This window comes from Ovis canadensis, chromosome 17 (genome assembly GCF_042477335.2).
Source record: "Ovis canadensis isolate MfBH-ARS-UI-01 breed Bighorn chromosome 17, ARS-UI_OviCan_v2, whole genome shotgun sequence".
Taxonomy (NCBI): domain Eukaryota; kingdom Metazoa; phylum Chordata; class Mammalia; order Artiodactyla; family Bovidae; genus Ovis; species Ovis canadensis.
In genome coordinates this window covers 63,295,211-63,313,424 of record NC_091261.1, presented here as the reverse complement: position 1 = coordinate 63,313,424, position 18,214 = coordinate 63,295,211, and the positions used below count along the sequence as shown (strand labels likewise).

The 18,214-nt window shown below is 36.2% G+C and overlaps 2 protein-coding genes across 8 annotated transcripts in view; one reads left to right on the top strand and one right to left on the bottom strand.

Annotated features, from left to right (window-relative positions):
• Positions 1-759: 759 nt before the first annotated feature.
• Positions 760-17,041, bottom strand: RSRC2 (arginine and serine rich coiled-coil 2). 6 transcript variants are annotated; one of them, XM_069557761.1, is made up of 11 exons: positions 16,784-16,951; positions 12,735-12,891; positions 11,605-11,648; positions 10,729-10,806; positions 8,985-9,197; positions 8,317-8,520; positions 7,179-7,301; positions 4,734-4,813; positions 3,225-3,457; positions 2,787-2,876; positions 760-1,738 (listed from the first exon to the last, which is right to left on the bottom strand). In XM_069557761.1, exons 4-11 carry the CDS (start codon positions 10,734-10,736, stop codon positions 1,559-1,561), a joined length of 1,131 nt encoding a protein of 376 aa, XP_069413862.1. In that variant the 5' UTR covers positions 10,737-10,806; positions 11,605-11,648; positions 12,735-12,891; positions 16,784-16,951; the 3' UTR covers positions 760-1,558. The 6 variants fall into 6 exon arrangements, with proteins under 6 accessions (XP_069413862.1, XP_069413863.1, XP_069413858.1 ...); XM_069557762.1 differs by having other exon boundaries at positions 3,225-3,454; XM_069557757.1 differs by lacking the exon at positions 10,729-10,806 and having other exon boundaries at positions 8,985-9,175; positions 16,784-17,041.
• A 96-nt stretch (positions 17,042-17,137) lies between these two features.
• Positions 17,138-18,214, top strand: part of KNTC1 (kinetochore associated 1) — a 69,135-nt gene continuing 68,058 nt past the window's right edge. The window contains exon 1 of one of the 2 annotated variants that reach the window (XM_069557755.1): positions 17,138-17,246. The gene's annotated coding sequence lies outside the window, so the exon portion shown is untranslated. Of the gene's footprint in view, positions 17,280-18,214 lie in introns of both variants that reach the window. The other variant, XM_069557756.1, reaches the window with a different exon arrangement.

The following is an 18,214-nucleotide window of genomic DNA, read 5'->3' as shown; positions in this document are numbered from 1 at the left end:
ACAGGTTTTTCACCACAGGACCACCAGGGAAGCCCCTACTCTTTAAATGTAGCTAGTCCCAACTGGGTTAAAATACAAAATATCCACTGGATTTCAAAAATAAACATGAAAATAACAAATGAAACCTCAACTAAAAGTATGTATTACTATTCAATTATTTAGACATTATACTAAATGAATCAAAATCAGCTCCCTGTTTAAAACTGGCTACAAAAATTCTTAGAATGGACTGTTATTCATAATGTATGGCCAGCACCTAAAATACCACAGAAAAATACAGGCAGTTTAATGTGTGCTCTCCATAAACCCACATTGCATTACAAGCCCACAGACTTTAACAAAACTGATTTCACAAGGTGCAGCTCAATAGCAAATGTGAATTTGGGATGACTTCCAAAATGAAAAACCATGGTGTTACCTTCCCCAGAAACTTAACTTTGTCACTTTCTTAAGGCCTCTCTCCCTAGAATTACTGTGCTCTGGGAAAACTAAACATTTATCAGAATGCATTAAGTAGTCTTCCCTTGTTCTACTGTGCTGCCACATTGCGGAAATGTTTTTCAAAGGGCTTTTCCAGGGAAAGCTAAAAATTATGAATTTAATAGAAGTAAATGAAGTACAAGTTCTGTAGTCCCCTCCTTCTGCAAATCTATGCCCTAAAATTTATTCAATTTAGTGACAAAGTGGTTTTCTCTTTTAGTACTTAAGTCTACGCTAGAGAATTCTAAATGGATAATGAGGAAAGGGCATACAAAGAACTTGTTATAAGGCACTTTATTAAAATAAAAGTGCTTACATCCCTTTAATGTATTAATCTATTTCCTGAATAACATATGGAATATTTAACAAATACTGTACACCAATTCTGTCCCTTGTAATAGTAGGAAAACAGTATTATTTTAGTAAGTTTTTTCACTGCTCCCAACTTCCTTTTTACATTTTTGCTCACCATGGTATTGCCTATAGCATAGTTGTTCTTAAAAAAAGAAAAAAGGAATTTCCAGCCAGTGTCTTCTAACAGAAATTGCAAAACGCCATAGAAACCATAAAACAAATTCAAATAAGAATTCCAGGTAACTTAAATTAACACCAGTCTTGAGAAAACCAATTTTATTATCATTACCACCCAGCCTATCTGTGCTGGATTATGTACCAAATGGCCAGATCTTCTAAAGAACATCTACATAACATTTCTTTCATGTTTCAAGAGATGAAAATAACTGTACAAGGTTAAGTACAAAAGGTACACAAGACAGCGGACACCAAAAATTCATGTATGAGATATTTATCCCACCTGCAGCTTTTATATATTTGAAAAGTAGAATTCATGAACTAAAAAATATTGTCCTTCTATAGTCCTGTCAAGTTTAATGGAAGTGGGTTTAACCTGATTACAACACTAACACCAGTATCACTGATCTGATATTTACAAAAAAATCGTATTTTTCAATAAATTAAAGTCAATGCAACGCCCATGCAAGCTAGAATGCCAGCTGTTCGGTGATCAAGGACCTGGCATCAGAACCAGTCTGTAAGAGTCCCCAATATAGTGTGGTCTTCAAACCGTGTCCATTCCTCGCATCGATGAGGTGAACCCCAAACCCATTCCTCTCTGTGTGTGGGTTTGTGATCTTGCCATTTCATACTGAGCATCTAGATTTCTAAACACTTCTTCCTGCTGTTTCAGTGTCTTGTAACTTTCTTCATCAACAGAGCTACATCCAGCTTCATCTTCACTCTAAGCAACAGATACAAAAATATACTATTAAGATGAATTCACCTAGACTAGAAAGTACTTCTCTCACTTAAAAGTCCTGGTAGATCATATTTTTGCAGTATATACTTGATCTCACTTAGCTTTAATTCGTCGTTCAAGGCAATGTTCATTCTTGGTACTGGGATAGAAGATGTTAACAAAAATCAACTTCATTCAGTGGGAATGAGAAAGAACATGTAGAACATGAAAAACTATGTGAATAAATGTCTGGAAGAAAAGTAAGTAGAAAATGGGGATCGAGTTTCATCTTTTCAATGAAAAACCAACTCCCTTACTAATGACCAATATTTGAACGTTTGTGGACATTATCAGGTTACTGTACAAAGCCTAATACTGTACTTGTATATCTAATACAATATTCAGCAAAAAACCACAACCTTCTACATCTCCTTTAATGGTCCACTGACTGGGAAGCTGCCTTCCAACAGTGGACGCAGGTTCCATTCCTTGTCAGGAAACTAAGATACCACATGCCATGGGGCAATTAAGTCCATAAAAAAGACCCTGCATGCTACAACTAAGACATAATGCAGCCAAAAATTATATTAAAAAAAAATCTTTCTTGAAAAAAATAAAGAAGGTCTGATGACAGTTAAACCTTAACACTCTATCAACAAATATTTAATCAAATTTAACACTCTCTATTGTCAGCTAGTGATAATTTACTGGTCTAGAGTGTTTTCATTTATTTTCTATTCTCAAAATTAACCTAGAGAATATAAATGAAAATGCACTAGATCTATAGCAAAGGGAACTATGCTTAATGTTATGTGGCAGCCTAATGGAAAGGGAAGGGGAGAATGAATACACGTGTATGTATGGCTGAGTTCCTTTGATGCTCATCTGAAACTATCACAACAGTCCTAATCAACTGTACTTCAATATAAAGCTAAAAAAAAAGCATTATGAAGTATCCAGAGATGGCATATCACTAAAACAATATTTGAGAACCAATGTTACCCTAAAGATATAAATTAACATGAGTTTTAATACAAAGTGTCTAACTCACCTTAATACCCATTAATTTCCTAAATTTGACATTTTGGTCCTTGTTTCCAAAATTCAATTTCTCCCATATTTCAGCAGACTGGGATTTGTCCTGTTAAGAAACAATAAACTTTTAGGATATGTAAAATTTAAATATCTTTTATTAGGATACTAAAATTTTCCGTAATTCAGCCTAAGTAAAAAACCATTTATGACATTCTATCAATGGAGTTGGTAACTGTCTTATGTAAGACATATAAACTAAGGAACTCTTTCCCTTTAATAAATGTATGGGCATACTGGTTTTCTCTGAAAGTCTCACTTAGATCATGCATTTTCCCCCCAGTATTAATAACGGTAACAAGAAAGAGAAACCCAAACCAAATTATTCCAATCCAAATCCAAATGAATTTTTCTAACTTAGAAATCAACAATAAAACAGGGGAATAAGAAAACTTACTCCTTCTTTCTTGCCTTGCCATAGCATTTTCCTTTTTTTCTCTTGTTCAGCAAATTTCATTGGATTCACAGCTGCTGGGTTGTAATAGCTAGGTACAGCTATTCCGGTCTCTGCCAAAGCTTTCGCCTGCAAGGCTGCCATCTGAGCTGCCATAGCTATCTGAGGAGTTACTTGTGTTCCTGACGCCAAGAGGGCAGCAACATTGAGAACAGAACCTCCAGTAGCAGCAGCTGCTGATGAGGAAGCAAGTATGGATTTTAATGAAAACAAGCATCTTAATTTATAGTAACATTTATATGCAAGAGCTACTAAGGTGCAAAAAGGCAGAATATTTTCACCAAATATAAAAAAATGACTTGAGTGTTAAGCTTATAAAGCAATAATATTCTAGCAAACAATGTATTCATCAATAGACATTTCTGTATGTAACTCTTTGTATGAACTAAAACTTCATTTTCTTCTCTGAGGATAAAGAGAATTCTGTAAACGTGAAACAGGGGTACGATTTCAATGGAAATGAACTATGGTGACTGTACCTAGACTTTTAATAACTTTCATTTGTATGATTCTTGATAGGTCACAATATGATTTCACTATATCTCATTTGAAACTCATAAGAAACATTTAAAACTATTAAACAGGTTGTTGTTGTTTAGTTGTTAAATTGCGTCTGACCCTTTGCGACCCCATGGACTATAGCCTGCCAAACTCCTCTGTTCATGGGGTTTTCCAGGCAAGAAGACTGGAGTGGGTTGCCATTTCCTTCTCCAGGGGATCTCCTCGATCCAGGGATCAAACCCACATTTCCTGCACTAGCAGGCGGATTCTTATCACTAAGCCACCTGGGAAACCCAAATAGGTTATTACACTCACTTAACAGATATCTGGCCCAAGTCTTATAAAGTATCAGGTCTGGTACTTTTACCTTCCAGATTACATTTTATACAAGCTCTCTTTGATCACCTCTAAAACATCGACAGGCAGTGCATTTGTGTCACATATAAAAACTTGGAATCCTTAAGCAGTGATGGCTAACATGCTACATGAACAACAGTAGTCACTATTCACTTGTCAAAATTATCTACACTGACCAAATCAGAAATTCAGCACAAAAAAAGTTTTATGAGGTAGAAAATTACACTAAAAATAACATATTCAGGACTTCCTGGTATTACAGAGAATAGAAACCTGCCTGCCAATGCAGGGGAAACGGGTTCAATTTCTGGTCTAAGGAGATTCCACATGCCATGGAGCAACTAAAGCTCGTGTACCACAGCCAGTGAGCCTGTGTGCTGCCCCTAATAAAGACTGTGGACCTGGGGCATGTACTCTGTAACACGAGAAGCCACCACAATGGGAAGTCTGAGCACCGCAACTAGAGAAAGCCTGTGCACAGCAACAAAAACCCAGAGCAACCAAAAATGGTATTAAAAAAAAAACAAAACACATTTACAAGTCAGTAATGATTTTTTAAATGCCATACATCCATAAAAAAGAAGAAAGAGTTACCTGCAGCTATTTCCTGTTGTTTTTGTTTTTCAACCATTTCCTTTTCTCTCTGTTCTTGTAATTTCTTTGCCCTTTCCAACCTGTCAAAGACAATTTAATAAGAAATAACAACATAAAGCCAACATTTATCTCTATATACACATGTGTAGGCACAAAACACTATATAGAATTTTAAATAAATTTAGTATTTTCCCCAAACTGACATCTGCATATGAGAAAAAAAGCAATCATTCTTAAGATGGTATCACAGTCACAATCCAATGGTATTTCAATACTGGTTTTAAACATTTTTAAACTCACTGAATAGCCAACAATTCTAATTGCTTTTATATACGGTTCCCGGAGAATGGTTAAAATGGTTAAGAGATAAAAATTATTCAGTCTTCATCAGTGCTGGTTACAGGAAAAGGATAAAATTTAACCTTGCAAATTTGAAATACTGAAAAAATATATCTGAGTAAATTTTAGGGTATGTTCAATAATTTACAGAATTACCTAAAAGCTTCTTAAGTGAGGCTGATTGGGGTAAGGCCAATCAAAACATGCAGATGATATTTATATTTAAACAGACATTATTGGTCTCTAAATTAATGGAAATTAAAAAGGCAAAAATAAAATTTCTAAAAGGGCAAGGCAAACCCTACCTATAATCTAATAAAACAGGGAAAAAACTATTAGAAAATTATTTTTAGGAGATGAAGAAATTAGTAAAGGAATTGGAAACATGAAACACAAACTCATCCCCAAGCAAAATAAAAACAAATTCTGGTTCACACTAAATTCACTAATGAATACAAAATGTGCTGTCAAGTCAGCGCTGCTATATTACAAATCTTAAGTAATGTTATCTTCATAATAAGTTCCTGAAAGAGAAACCCCTTTTCTTCTCTGAAGACTCCTTGATTTACCAATCATAAGTTAAACACTGCCCCCTCCCTCCTTTTAATATGGTATAAAGAGGCAAGGATTGGATAAAAGTTTTTTGCGGGAGGGGAGCAGTGGGCACGGTGGGTAAAATACAGTGGTAGAAAACTGGCATTCCCTTTAACAATTGCTGAAATTTACATAAAAGGAATACAGCAATCTTGCACACATAAAAGAAAGGCATGTAGTAAAGCCTTGAACTTGTCCTTGGAAACAAAAGTTTCTGATTAGAATTAATGTTAAAATGTAGATTTATAAATACTTAAAAATATTTCAAACGCAGTTTTAAAATTCTGTTATTTAAAAACAAAAAAGGAACAAAAAAAGGTCTATATACTGTAGTTTAACAACAAACGACCACCCTTCAAATTTCAAGGTAGCCAAAGAATAATTTGGTATTCTGAAATTAGAGCGTTTCATGTATTGTCATCTGAAAATCACTCAGGAGACTAAGTCAGTTTTAGAGGCTAGTCACAGACTCAACTTTAATAAAATCAAAAAATAAAACACAAAAAAATTCATGATCAAAGTTAATGGACTATTCTTCATAAATCAGTTCAGATATTGTGGAAAATTATTTCCTAACTCCGTTGATTTTAGTTTCAGGAAGAAAGTGATTGACAACTTTTTGTTTGCATATTTTAAATGGCCATTGCAGGTTTGAAATCAACACCATTCACGAAGGTGAATGGAATGAGGAAGGGGTGAGCTCACACCTTTGCTGCTGCTGTTCAGCTGGAGTTTCTGCCAGGCTGGGTTCGCAGGGCAGCAGCCCATCAGGTTACATTGAGATAACTGTATTTTTGTAATGAAAAAAAAAAATACAAACTCAATTTCATAGAGAAAAAAAAATCAAAATCAAAAGATTTTAGTTTTCAGAATATGGGAAAACCTGCAAACAAGGGCTTGTATTTTACTTTACTTCTTGCCTCTATCAGGTAGTTCAGTCAATGGTTTTGCAGATTTAGTTAGATAGCCCTGTTGTTGTGTAGTCCCACAGTCAACCATCTTTGAAACATTAGAAAATTTAAAAATACAGTGATCTTTCTATGATATTAGCAGTAAAAATTTTAAGATCAAATAAAGTGGTTTATTATTTGCCACCTTCAAAATAAGAAAATTATTGACAGAATTCTACTTATTGTTTCAGAGACTGTTTTCTTAGGAACAAAGAAAGTAATGACAAAGCAGTTTTAGAGACAAAATGAACAGAGTTCTTAGATCAGATTTAGGATTTTTAAAAATGTTTCCAATTGCAAACTGAAAATATTTATGTCTAGAATGGAGAAAAATGAATAAATTAATCATGGAAGAGAAAAAGAGCAACTGCTGCAAAGTACCTTTTCCAGAATTAACAAACCACTTACATAGCTCTGTATCACAAAGGTGCCACAAGTAGTCATGGCTACATTTAGTTGTTTGAATTCTTCTCTGACTGAAAGCATTCATTTGCCCTACACAATTGAGTATCCATTTCAAGATGAAAAGGAGAAAAAATGCATCAAACAAAAATATACACACCTCCGAGCTAAAGCTTCTTGTGCATCCATTGCTGTGTTTCTGCCTCTAAAGGGAGGTGGACTAGGAGTTCGGCTCAAACTTCTGCTAAATCTTCTTGGTTTTTCAATTCTCTTCTTCCTATCTCTTTAATAAGTCATATTTTACATGTCAGTATGGCCAAGTAATACTTTACTGAGTCAAAATCATGGTTACATAGTTCAAACTGTGTAAGACTAGTTTTCCATAAATTCACTATAAGCACTCCTTTTTCAGATGACATTTACGTTGTTTCCAATTTCTTGCTATTATGCCCAATGTTGCAAAAGTTAAGAGACATGTACGTTAGTAATTTTACACTTGTGTAGGTCAATACATGTGCTTCCCTGGTGGCTCTGCAGTCAATAATCGGCCTGCCAATGTAGGAGACACAGGTTTGAGCCCTGGGTCAGGAAGATCCCCTGGAGAAGGAAACGGCAACCCACTCCAGTATTCTTGCTTGCAAAATCCCATGGACACATCTTGGCAGGCTATAGTCCATGAGGCAGCAAAACAGAGGGACATGACTTAGCCACTAAACAATAAGGTCAGTATGTAGAATAAATTTCTAGTAGTGGAATCAATAGGTTAACTGATTAATAAGTGTAAATGCACTTATACCCATATTTCAGCCTTTTATAGGGTGTTTGACTTAAGGAGCAATAAATTAGCAAAGAAGCTTCCCCACTAACTTTATACCAGTACCTGTGAATATAGATATACTATACTATTAGTCCATGGGATCGCAAAGAGTCGAATACAACTGAGTGGCCTAACTGAACACTATTAATAACTGCTTTGTAGAGAATAAACCTATTCTTTGAGTACTTATAATGAAATTATCTCCATTGAACTTCCAGTTTCAACAAATTAAAGCCTCCTTCCAATCAAGGCAAGTTTGAACTAATAAGTTCATCTTCTGAATATCTGAGAAAATAAACCAGTATGGTGGATTGAGCCCATGTACTGACTTGGCTTTCAGATACATCTGGGACCAGGTCCTAGCTTCACCATTTAAGAACAGTATGATACTGAACTTCTTGGGCAAGTTACTTAACCTCATTAAGGCTGACCTATCAGACCCTGTTCCTATCTGAGTTTATTCAAGATGATGAGTACCTACCGACTTCTACTCCTTGTCCTACTTCTGCTTCTACTCCTGTGCCTGTGTCTTGATCTTGAGCGGGAACGAGATCGGATCCGACGTTTTCTTTCCCTGCTTCTGGATCGTGATTTCTTCCTCTCTCTGCTTCTGGATCTTGACTTCTTCCTATCCCTACTCCTGGATCTTGACTTCTTCCGCTCTCTGCTTCTACTACGATGACGCCTGAAATTAAAGCACACAAATTTTCAGTTATTTAAGAGTTCTGTGTTCAATTGTAAACATTATAAATTACCTGCAGCATATGCAGCCAATACTCTTGTGTTGTATAACTGAAGTTTTAATGAAAGGAGTTACACAAAAAATAGAGCTTTGTTCTTATTTGATGATGCTTCCTAGAGAATAACATGATAATATAAAAAATGCAATGTTTCCTACCCCAATTTAAGATTTAGTTTAATAGTTAGCAGCAAACAAATCCTACACCAGCAATGTAAGAGGACTGTTATATGGGCAAACTATATATAGTTTTCAGCAATATTTTTTTTCCCACTGTAAAAGACAGATAAATCAAAAAGTTAAAAATTCCAAATTTTCTAACCAAGATTTTGTTGTGTTGCTGTTAATGTAAACCTTTTATGTAATTTAGAAGTTCTGTAGAAGGCATTAATTTAGGAAAAACTACTTACCTTTCACGAGACCTAGACCTTGAGTGACTTCTGCCTCTTGATGATTTTCTTTCTTTGCGTTTGTGTCTATCCTCACCATTTTCAGATGAATTTAGCCGCTCTCTTCCTTTATCAGAAGAATGTTCTTTGTCATTATGTTCCTCAGACTTGTGTCTCTTAGATGACTTATCTTTGGATTCGTGTCTTCTTGCCTGTTTTAAGAAGAAGTTGGTTCTTTCAGGAAAATAGTGCAACAAAGAGAGTTAGTATGGGTATCAGAAGCAAAAATGTTGTGATGCAACATTAGTAACCTTAGGAGTGTGTGGCAAATTTAAAAAAAAGATCTAGTTTCACATCACCCAAATGTTGCAAATATATACTACTAATTTTACTTTTTCCTTATACACCCCCAAATGCAGTTTTTACCCCCAAATATTTTCAATATCACAATCAAAACAATGACTTTCAACGTTAAAATAATATAAACCATTATTTCAGAAAAACAGAAATCCCTCATTTCTTTTATCTAAAAGGGAAGTACACATGTATCAAAATTTTTTCAAATTTCCAACAAACCTTTTGGAGAAATAGACCATATATATATATAAACACAACAACTTCTAAATCCAGAGTACATAATAAGTTAACAATAATGAAGATAAGGACACAGAAATGCAGCAGAAAATGCATTTCCAATTAGGTAGTTAAGTAAAATTAATCTAAGTATTAATATTTTCTGCAATTTCAAATTACTTTACGCAGAGTTAAGTGTCCTTTTTATATAGCTATACTGCCACATCCTTTCTTAAAGACGGCTCTTGATTTTTCTCCCAATGTCTACACTGTGAAGCAATCACTTTTCATCTTGCAATATCCCAACAGGCTTGGAGTTCTATTACATTTCATGTACCTAGGGTAGAAAATGGCAACCATATCTTTTAATTTTTATGAAATCAAACTAGGTATAACACAATTAATCCCTATACCATTATATAATACACACTTCCCCCATATTCTGAAGAATTATAAAAACTGAGGCTTTTTCTTTCACAACATATGCATTCAGAGACTGAGCTAAATCAATTGTATGATCAAGTCTCTACCCTACACTCACTGAATTACAAAGTGCTAAATGTTAGATTCCCCCACACTAGGATTTGTTAGATCCATCCTATAGCTAAAGCTTACAATCCTGGACATTTCAGAATCACAATTTTAAAGCTAGAAGGAAACTCAGATCCTCTAATTCCCCTTACTTTATATACGACTAAGACCTGAAGTCACAAAGCTACCTATTAGGAGAGTTGAAACCAGACCCCATATTTGATGCCCAGACTACGAGGGGACAGTTAGCTCATAGGTTCCAAACTAGACCTTAGCATATTTCCAAAATTAACTTTTCTTAAAAACAAAAAACTCAGTCAAACATTCTGGAACATGCATGATGATACATCTGAAAAGGGTCATAGTATGTAATTCATTATTTTGCAGAAAAATAAGAGACCTGGAGACACAGCTAAAGTTTAGTTTCAATGCCAGTTCTCTGTATGAGCTTATAAAACACTATTTTTTTGATTTTGCCATATGGCGGCAAAGTGGAAAAGCTTTAAGTGGTTAAGCTTGCAAAAGTTTTAGAGTTTATTTTAAACCAGTTTTCCAAACATAACATTACTATTATTTTTAAAAAGAAAAAAAACCATTTAAAACCCTTAACTGATTTAAGATATACTTAAGGGAAATAGGAGTTTGAATGACTAATAGTTACCTTATCATGAAGTAGGCTTATTATTTTGCTATCTGAGTCTGCAGCGTCTTCAGTTCAGTCTCTTCGCGCATTAGCACGCTGAGTATGATTTATTATAGAAATGTTATCATGTGAGCTAAACAAAATAGTCATTTTCACAAAAACTCTCCTAAATTAAAAATGTAACAGAGCTTCCATTAGGGGAAGAGGTGAAGTCCCTGCCCACATTTATTTACGGAGTCCCTTGCCCAGCCCCCATGAGACTCTCCTCCCTTTTGGCTTCTACTCCTGCTCTTCCTTTGTTGGTTCGCTCCTGTCTTCTCAGGTGGGCAAGTTATCTCTTCTGCAACACAGCTGCTGTTCTCATCCTCAAGTTTGGCTGTCACTGCCACCTTTCCAGCTGTCCCTCACTGACGCTTTTATTTCAAAATTCAGTATTACTATTAGGCAACTAGTTTACTAGTGAAAAGGACTCTTGTTACCTTCCACAAAGAAAGAGTAGCCCATAGATATCGAGAGTACTGCTACTTAAGAATGATTGCTATTTAAAAATCCTGAGCAGTCGTAAGGCATAAGGAGACTTGGGACTTCAGATTAATGGAAGCTCTGTGCAACAGGCCTAAAAAACCAATTATATTCTTCATATGAAATTTTTATGGTGAATACTTTCACAACATAACATATTAATAGTTTCTGAATGAACTTTTCAAATAAACAACTATCTTCTTGAAAAAAAAAATGATGAATCCAAATCATGCTTATTTTATAACTCAATTAAACCTTTTAAATTTTAAGTTTTGGTACTTACCTTGACAATATCATATATTCACACAAACAATTCTACCAAATACTTTACAAGTATTTTAAAGTGCCTATTCACTACAAAGTGTTAATTACCTCTTTGCTTCTGCTCCGGCTCCTGTGTTTTCTTCCTTCATTATCTGTAAACACACAAAAATTCACTATAAACAAACATATAAAGACATCTCAAACATAAATTCCAAAACTCACACAAAGAACATTTCTGTCCACTTGCCTAACTAAAGAATTTATTAAATATTTAATAGTCAAGTAAAGCCTCTAAGGCCTATTTTTTATGGCAGGGGCGGGATTATTTTATGCCATATATTTGAAACAAATCAAGCAATCTGAGTAAACCAGAATATAATCAAGTAAGTAAGCAAAAGAAGTTCCACAAAAAGTCCACGTTCTATGACACATGACCGAACAGAAACTTTTAGGTGGCCACAGATTCTTAGTATTTTACAAAACATTCTGTCCAGTCCATCTTGTTTCCTATTACACAGCAAACTTATAAAGAAGTCAAAAGGATGTTACAGTTCAGAAAAGTTCCTTTAAAAAGTAGTTGTGATGATATTGCACAGTTTCCAATATATAGATAAAAGTCACACTTAAACCATTTTGTAGATGATTATCTGTGGGTACAAAAGATAAATAACTAGGCCCCAGGTCTTAAAACTTTTATTAAACTCATTTCTATTTTACTTCTCATTTAAGTACCTCATTAAGTATTGATTCATTAGCAATACAGCATGCTTTCTATGCCACATCAGTCTAGTTTTTAAAAAAAGAAGTTAAAGAGCATTTCAAAACACAACTCTTGCTTTCAGAAATAATCTAACATTAAGTTAAAAAGAAAATCAAGGTTAGAAATGTTCTTGTAACTTGGGTCAAAGATGTTAAATTCAAAATATACCACTGCCCAGACTGCATCTTTCAAAATAGTTTTGCCTGTGTTAAAAGGACAAAATTTAAACCTCTACGGCTAATATTACTGTGACACAAGTTTAATCATACAGTTTGAAAAATTATGAAACTTCTGTATGTATTAGGACATTTGTAGTCCTCATAATTGAAAAATTCTCCACCAAATTACCAATGCACTTTTTCACTATTCATTTCTCAATTCGAAGAACACATATTAACTGTATCAGTAAACTAATCTTTTACATGTCCACGTGGATTATAAAAATGCTGGTAGTGATATTATTTCTAGCGATTCTTACCTGACTTTCGTTTTCTTTCTCTTGACCTTGATCGTGATCTTGAATAATGATGTTTTGAGGCTCTAGGAGAAACAGATACATCGGACTGCTCTTTTTTCTTATCTGTATCTGGGGATGTTTTTTCTGGGGCTAGTCCATCTCGTTCTGTGTCACTAGCCTGCAAGTTCAAAGAAAAATCTTTGTAAATTCTTAATTGCTTTTAAACTGTTTTCAATTTCTTAAGAGAGAGAAGGAAAGGCACTTATCCTTAGGTTTTACACAATTAAAAAAAGAAAATCAAGTAATCAGAACAGCTGATTTCCAACTGGCTAAATATGCTTTGTACTTGGTAAGTAAGTCTGAGTAAACTGAAACGACTAACCCAATACCAAACAGATGTATGTAACAGGATGGATTTTTAAAAATCATTGTTTTACATCTTTCAAAACACCGAGGAAGAGGAAAATAAGTGTACAAGTGTTTCCAATAAATACTTAAGCGGAGAAGAGAGTCCATTTTAGATCTCTGAATTCATTTAGTTGCCTTTACTACATGAAAGTGAAAGTGAAGTTGCTCAGTCATGTCCGACTCTTTGTGACCCCATGGACTGTAGCCCACCAGGCTCCTCCATCCACGGGATTTTCCAGGCAAGAATACTGGAGTGGGTTGCCATTTCCTTCTCCAGGAGATGACCCAGGGACTGAACCCCGGGTCTCCCGCATTGTAGGCAGACGCTTTACCATCTGATCCACGAGGGAAGTTCAAGTTACTACACGGGCATAACTTACAAAGGCATTTTAAATGAGCTGTGAAAGGTTAAAAAGTGTGAGGACTGTGACATCTTAAAAAGCAGAATGCTTCTAGAATATTATACAAGAAAAAAACCCCAGATAATTAACTTACCTATCTGAGAACCCAATCTTAAGTCTGCCTCTCCTCAGATATGGAAAAATTGTTTCTGCTTTAAAGCATTTTATAAGTTACACAATATAAACCTTAAAAATGGAAAGGAACAGTCAAGTGTACACTCACTCTGAGAGACCTGATTTACCGGAGAGAGTAGGGTCCTTCATTTAACTATCAGCTCTTTGTTTCCCAGTTTACAAAAGGGAACTATTTTTTTTAAAGGAAACTTTCTGTGCCTTGATTATGACAGAGTACTCAGCACAGAAATCAACCAATAAATGAAGAAACTAATTCCAGTTATTAGTTTTCCATTAAAAAATGCATTTCTGTAAGAAATTGATTTAAGTAAGTCATGGGAGAAACTAGAACCTTAATGTTCTCGAGTCAGATTCTGATAAAAGGCACGGAAAACAGCTTCAGTATATGTGGAAGGTGGTGACCCATCTGACCAAAGAGGGAATATGAAAGAGTCAATACGTTAATATGCCTGAGGAGCTAATTACTTAGGGCATGAATTGGCAAAGTATGGCCCCTAAAAATGACTTTTACATTTTTAAAAGGGTTGTTAAAACAAGCAAGCAAGAAATGTGACAAGAGACAGTATGCTGTATGTGGTCCACAATGCCTAAAACATTTACCAACCTGCTCTTTACAGAAACAAATTTGGACTGGATAAATGGTAAATTACTATACATTTTCAGCAGAAGGAATAATCACATGATAATGAACTTCTTCTCTTAGGAAAATTAGTCCAGAAAACAAACGCCAAGCAAACTAAATGGACCGTAATTTATCAAGTGAAGTTTGAGAGGCTGCATTATTTCACTGACTTTTTTCTGAGGGTCAAAAATGCACCCAACTCACTCAATGCTGGACACTTCAGGAATAAACTAATAAATTTAAAGGGAGGGATTTACAGACTGGGTTAGGATAAAAGACATTATGTGTTAAGCATCTAACAATATTACCAAAAAACAAGTGGAAGCACATAACTACTGGGGAGGCTCATTCGAGCATACTTGCTTCTTTATGTGTGGGTCGTATCTGGAGTCAGAAAACTTTTGTGCAGAAAGGCTCTCATCCCTTAGAATCAGACTCAACTTTCATTCCACAGATGGGATTCAGCAATATGAGCTGACTCACCACATAAGGTACTCTATCTGCTGTCTACTATTAATATATGATACTCTTATCACACAACAAAAAAGGATTCTGATTTTCACACTAACACTGATTATTTTCTTTTATTCTTGTCCTCATCACTATTCTTAAGGATTGTTTCTAACAGATTTATGATGTGTTGGTCAAGTTACACTGAATATAAAGTAAAGCAACAGCAAAAACTTCAAGCACTGTTATCTCTTCTCTCAGTGCATGCCACTTTTCTGTCCAACTGAAACAGCATACCTGAAACCACTGGCACATCTCATTCACTTCTACAAACATCATGACTAGTTAAAAATCTCTCCATGGAAATGCCAGCATCTAGCCCAGATCTTAAGTTTTCAGTCAATAGTTTATTTAACTACATGCTTAACATTAAGGAAGTCCAGCAATAGGGAAGCCAAATGTCCTTGACCTAAAGGAAGGCACTTTGTAATACGGGGTAATAACACATTAAACAGCCATTTTCATCTGTAAAATATATACTACAAGACGCCAACAAAAACCAACGTATCACTAAACAGATGAGTGGCCACTTAGACCACTCTAAGCTTTTATGTCCTTTAGGATATTTTACAGTAGTTAAGATCTCAATTTAGTAAGTACCTGTATGTAAATCTTAAATACTAATTGTAAAAATGCCCTTCACTCTAGCATTTGCTCTATTAGAAAAACATCATGGTTTCTTAAAATGACGCTCAAGACACAATAAACTAATGTGTTCGCAGTGCAAAGAGAAGTACATTGGACTAATACTAGGCTACATCTCCAGGGGATGGTGTCTTTCTATCAAACAAGGCACAGAAGAAACAAATGTTTTTTAAGTATCTGAGCTCAGGTAAAACAATATTCTTCCAAGTCACTATTTAAACAAAAGAAAACACTAAATCGATTATTTGCACAAATACCAAATAGCATGCCGACTGTTTGAAACTGGTTCTAAACCAGTTACCAAAAAAACCCAGTTCTAAATCAAATCGATTAGGAAAGGGGTGACAGGGAGGGGCAGATTAACGATTTCTAATGCCAGATAGAGTACTCCAATGATTAGGCTGAGTAAACTACCAGTTTTTCTATATATGATCCTATTTATTTTCAAAAGCGAGAAAACAACTTTTTAATCAGTGGAAAAGGATGCAAAATGTTTGCAATTTTCTTTTAACCGGGTAAAGTAAAACGAAATATTCCCACAATAATGCGATCCATCTGGATTGGGTATCATATCCAAAGTAGGCTTATTTTACACAAGAGGTAATTGAAAAATTCTAATTTTCATTTAAAATTAAACGGGCCAATGAAGGACTCAAATTTAAAATAACAACGGCAATGATAGGGCTTGTTTCTCAAAGACTTCAAAACGGAGCATCATCAGTCCGAATTCGTAGTTTCAAAGTCTTCTCCTAATTAAATCGAATTTCTACTCCCTTCCAGAAACTCGTTCCCCAGATGCTTACTAAGGAATAAACTAAGGTTTACGCAGACGCAACACTAATTGAAATTTTGCGATTAGAATTGTCTCATTGAGCGTGGGCAAAATGATCGCTCCTAGACTGCTCTCTTTTCGCCTTCTGTCCCTTACAGGCACCGCCTTTCTGACCCAATACTTTTCAGAGACGACCCCTGATCCCTTTTCTCTTTTCCCCAGCCCTCTCCCACTGCGAACATAAATGCCCAAGCTTTAACGAAATTCAATAAACCCACTAACTAGTGAGTAAGCTAAACTGCAGTCAGTCCTGTGAGCCAAAAGAACAAAATACTGGGAAAGAGGCAGGAAAGTTCTGGAAAAAAAAAAAGACACTCCCTGCTGCTCCCCACCCCCAACAACAGCGCCTTATTTCCCCCTCCCTACAGCAGCCAGCCATGATGGCGGGCGCAGAAGAAGGCCAAGGCGCCATTTTGTCCACACATAAGCGCGGACAACAGCCCTGGAAGCCGCTCATCCCTTCTTTGGAGAGTAACAGGAAACTATCCACGATTTTAAACTCAAATTTGGCACCCACCGCCATAGTCCAGAGTCTTGGCCGCAACGGCGGCGCCTCCACTTGCCACTTTTCACAGTACTGGCCGCTTCGACGCTTCGCCACAGACTGAATCGCTCGCGCAAGAGACCCGGATGGCACAAAGGGGAAAAGGCACGGCGCACAGCACAGCTTGCTGGGAGGAAAAGGGGTGGGGATAAGAGTTTCTGTAGCAACGAGGTTAGACGGTGATTGGTTGTTCTTTTGAAGGAGCGGGTAAGGCGGGGAGAGGGCGGGGCCAAGGACGTACCACAGAAGGCTCTGCGTGGTTTCAGAACTGGTGGAATTTAGGGTGGGGCGACTTCCTATTTCTCTTCTAGAGCAATCTTGGCCTCCCCTGGTCGCCGTAGAAGGGGTTGGGCTTGGTTTTCTCCCGCCAATTTAAACCTGTGGCAAAGACCCTTAAGACTTTAGGAGCGGTTGTGGGAGCGTGGATGCGGGTGAGGTAATTTTGAGTGTTTAATTTCTTCAATTGCAGGTGAGGAGGGGGAGCCACGCTACTATAGGAGCTGGGGGGTGGGGTGGTTTTAGGTCGAAATAGAAACCTCAGCTCAGTTTGGGGTGTTTTCCTCTTAGGACGCCTATGGGAGATGGGTTGGAGTTATTTCTTGCTGGCCCTTGTCTAACTTAAAGCACTTAAGCAAGGAGGCCTATTTGAAACTTTCATTTCGTTTAATTCGTTTATGTGTTCACTCAGCACCCAGTATAATCTCAAACTTAATCACATCACAGGCCTACTTAGTATTTCCACCCTAGCACTGAGGATGAAAGCCAATCTTGTAATCAGGGATTCATTGGTTCCACCTGTTGGTTTAGCCCCCGAAATATCCCATTCTTCATATGGCCCTTCAGCAGCTCCAAACTCATTCCACCCTTTGCATCTTTGATATTCGGCCTGTATCTTTGTGTCCCCAGAGCCTTACATAGTTGCCTTGTCTTGTTATTCAGATCTCAGCTCAGTTGTCATCTCTTTCCCTGCCCAGATTTTTTTACACGCCACCCCCCATTCACCTGAGCATTGTTTGTAGTTGTGCGTTTACTTATTTTTTTTTTAATAGGGAAGCAGTATAACAGTAACTGGCATGAATTTGAATCTTGTCTAGCGACATCGTTAACTCATTTTAGGTGTCCATGGCCCTTTATTTAGTCCCTGATTCATGCTTCTCAGCTGTAAAATGGATTGTTGTGCAGATTAAATGAGTAATACATTCAAACTGTCTTGCCTACTCAGTACCCCATTTATTTTTGTCTGTCTTTCCTATGGGATTTGAATTTCATAATGACAAAGACCTTTTCTGTCTTCTTCACAGATGTATTCCCAGCTCCCAAAACAGTGCCTGACACATAGTAGACATTCAGTAAACGTTTGTCAAACGAGTGTGACATACCTGGGAGGCTGATAATATTTCTCTG

Coding starts and splice junctions, on each gene's coding strand:
- RSRC2 (XM_069557757.1), bottom strand. Junction 4,814..7,178: donor CAAGAAGCTTTAGCTCGGAG/GTGTGTATATTT, acceptor TGTCTTTGACAG/GTTGGAAAGGGCAAAGAAAT. Junction 3,458..4,733: donor ACAACAGGAAATAGCTGCAG/GTAACTCTTTCT, acceptor CTTCCTCATCAG/CAGCTGCTGCTACTGGAGGT.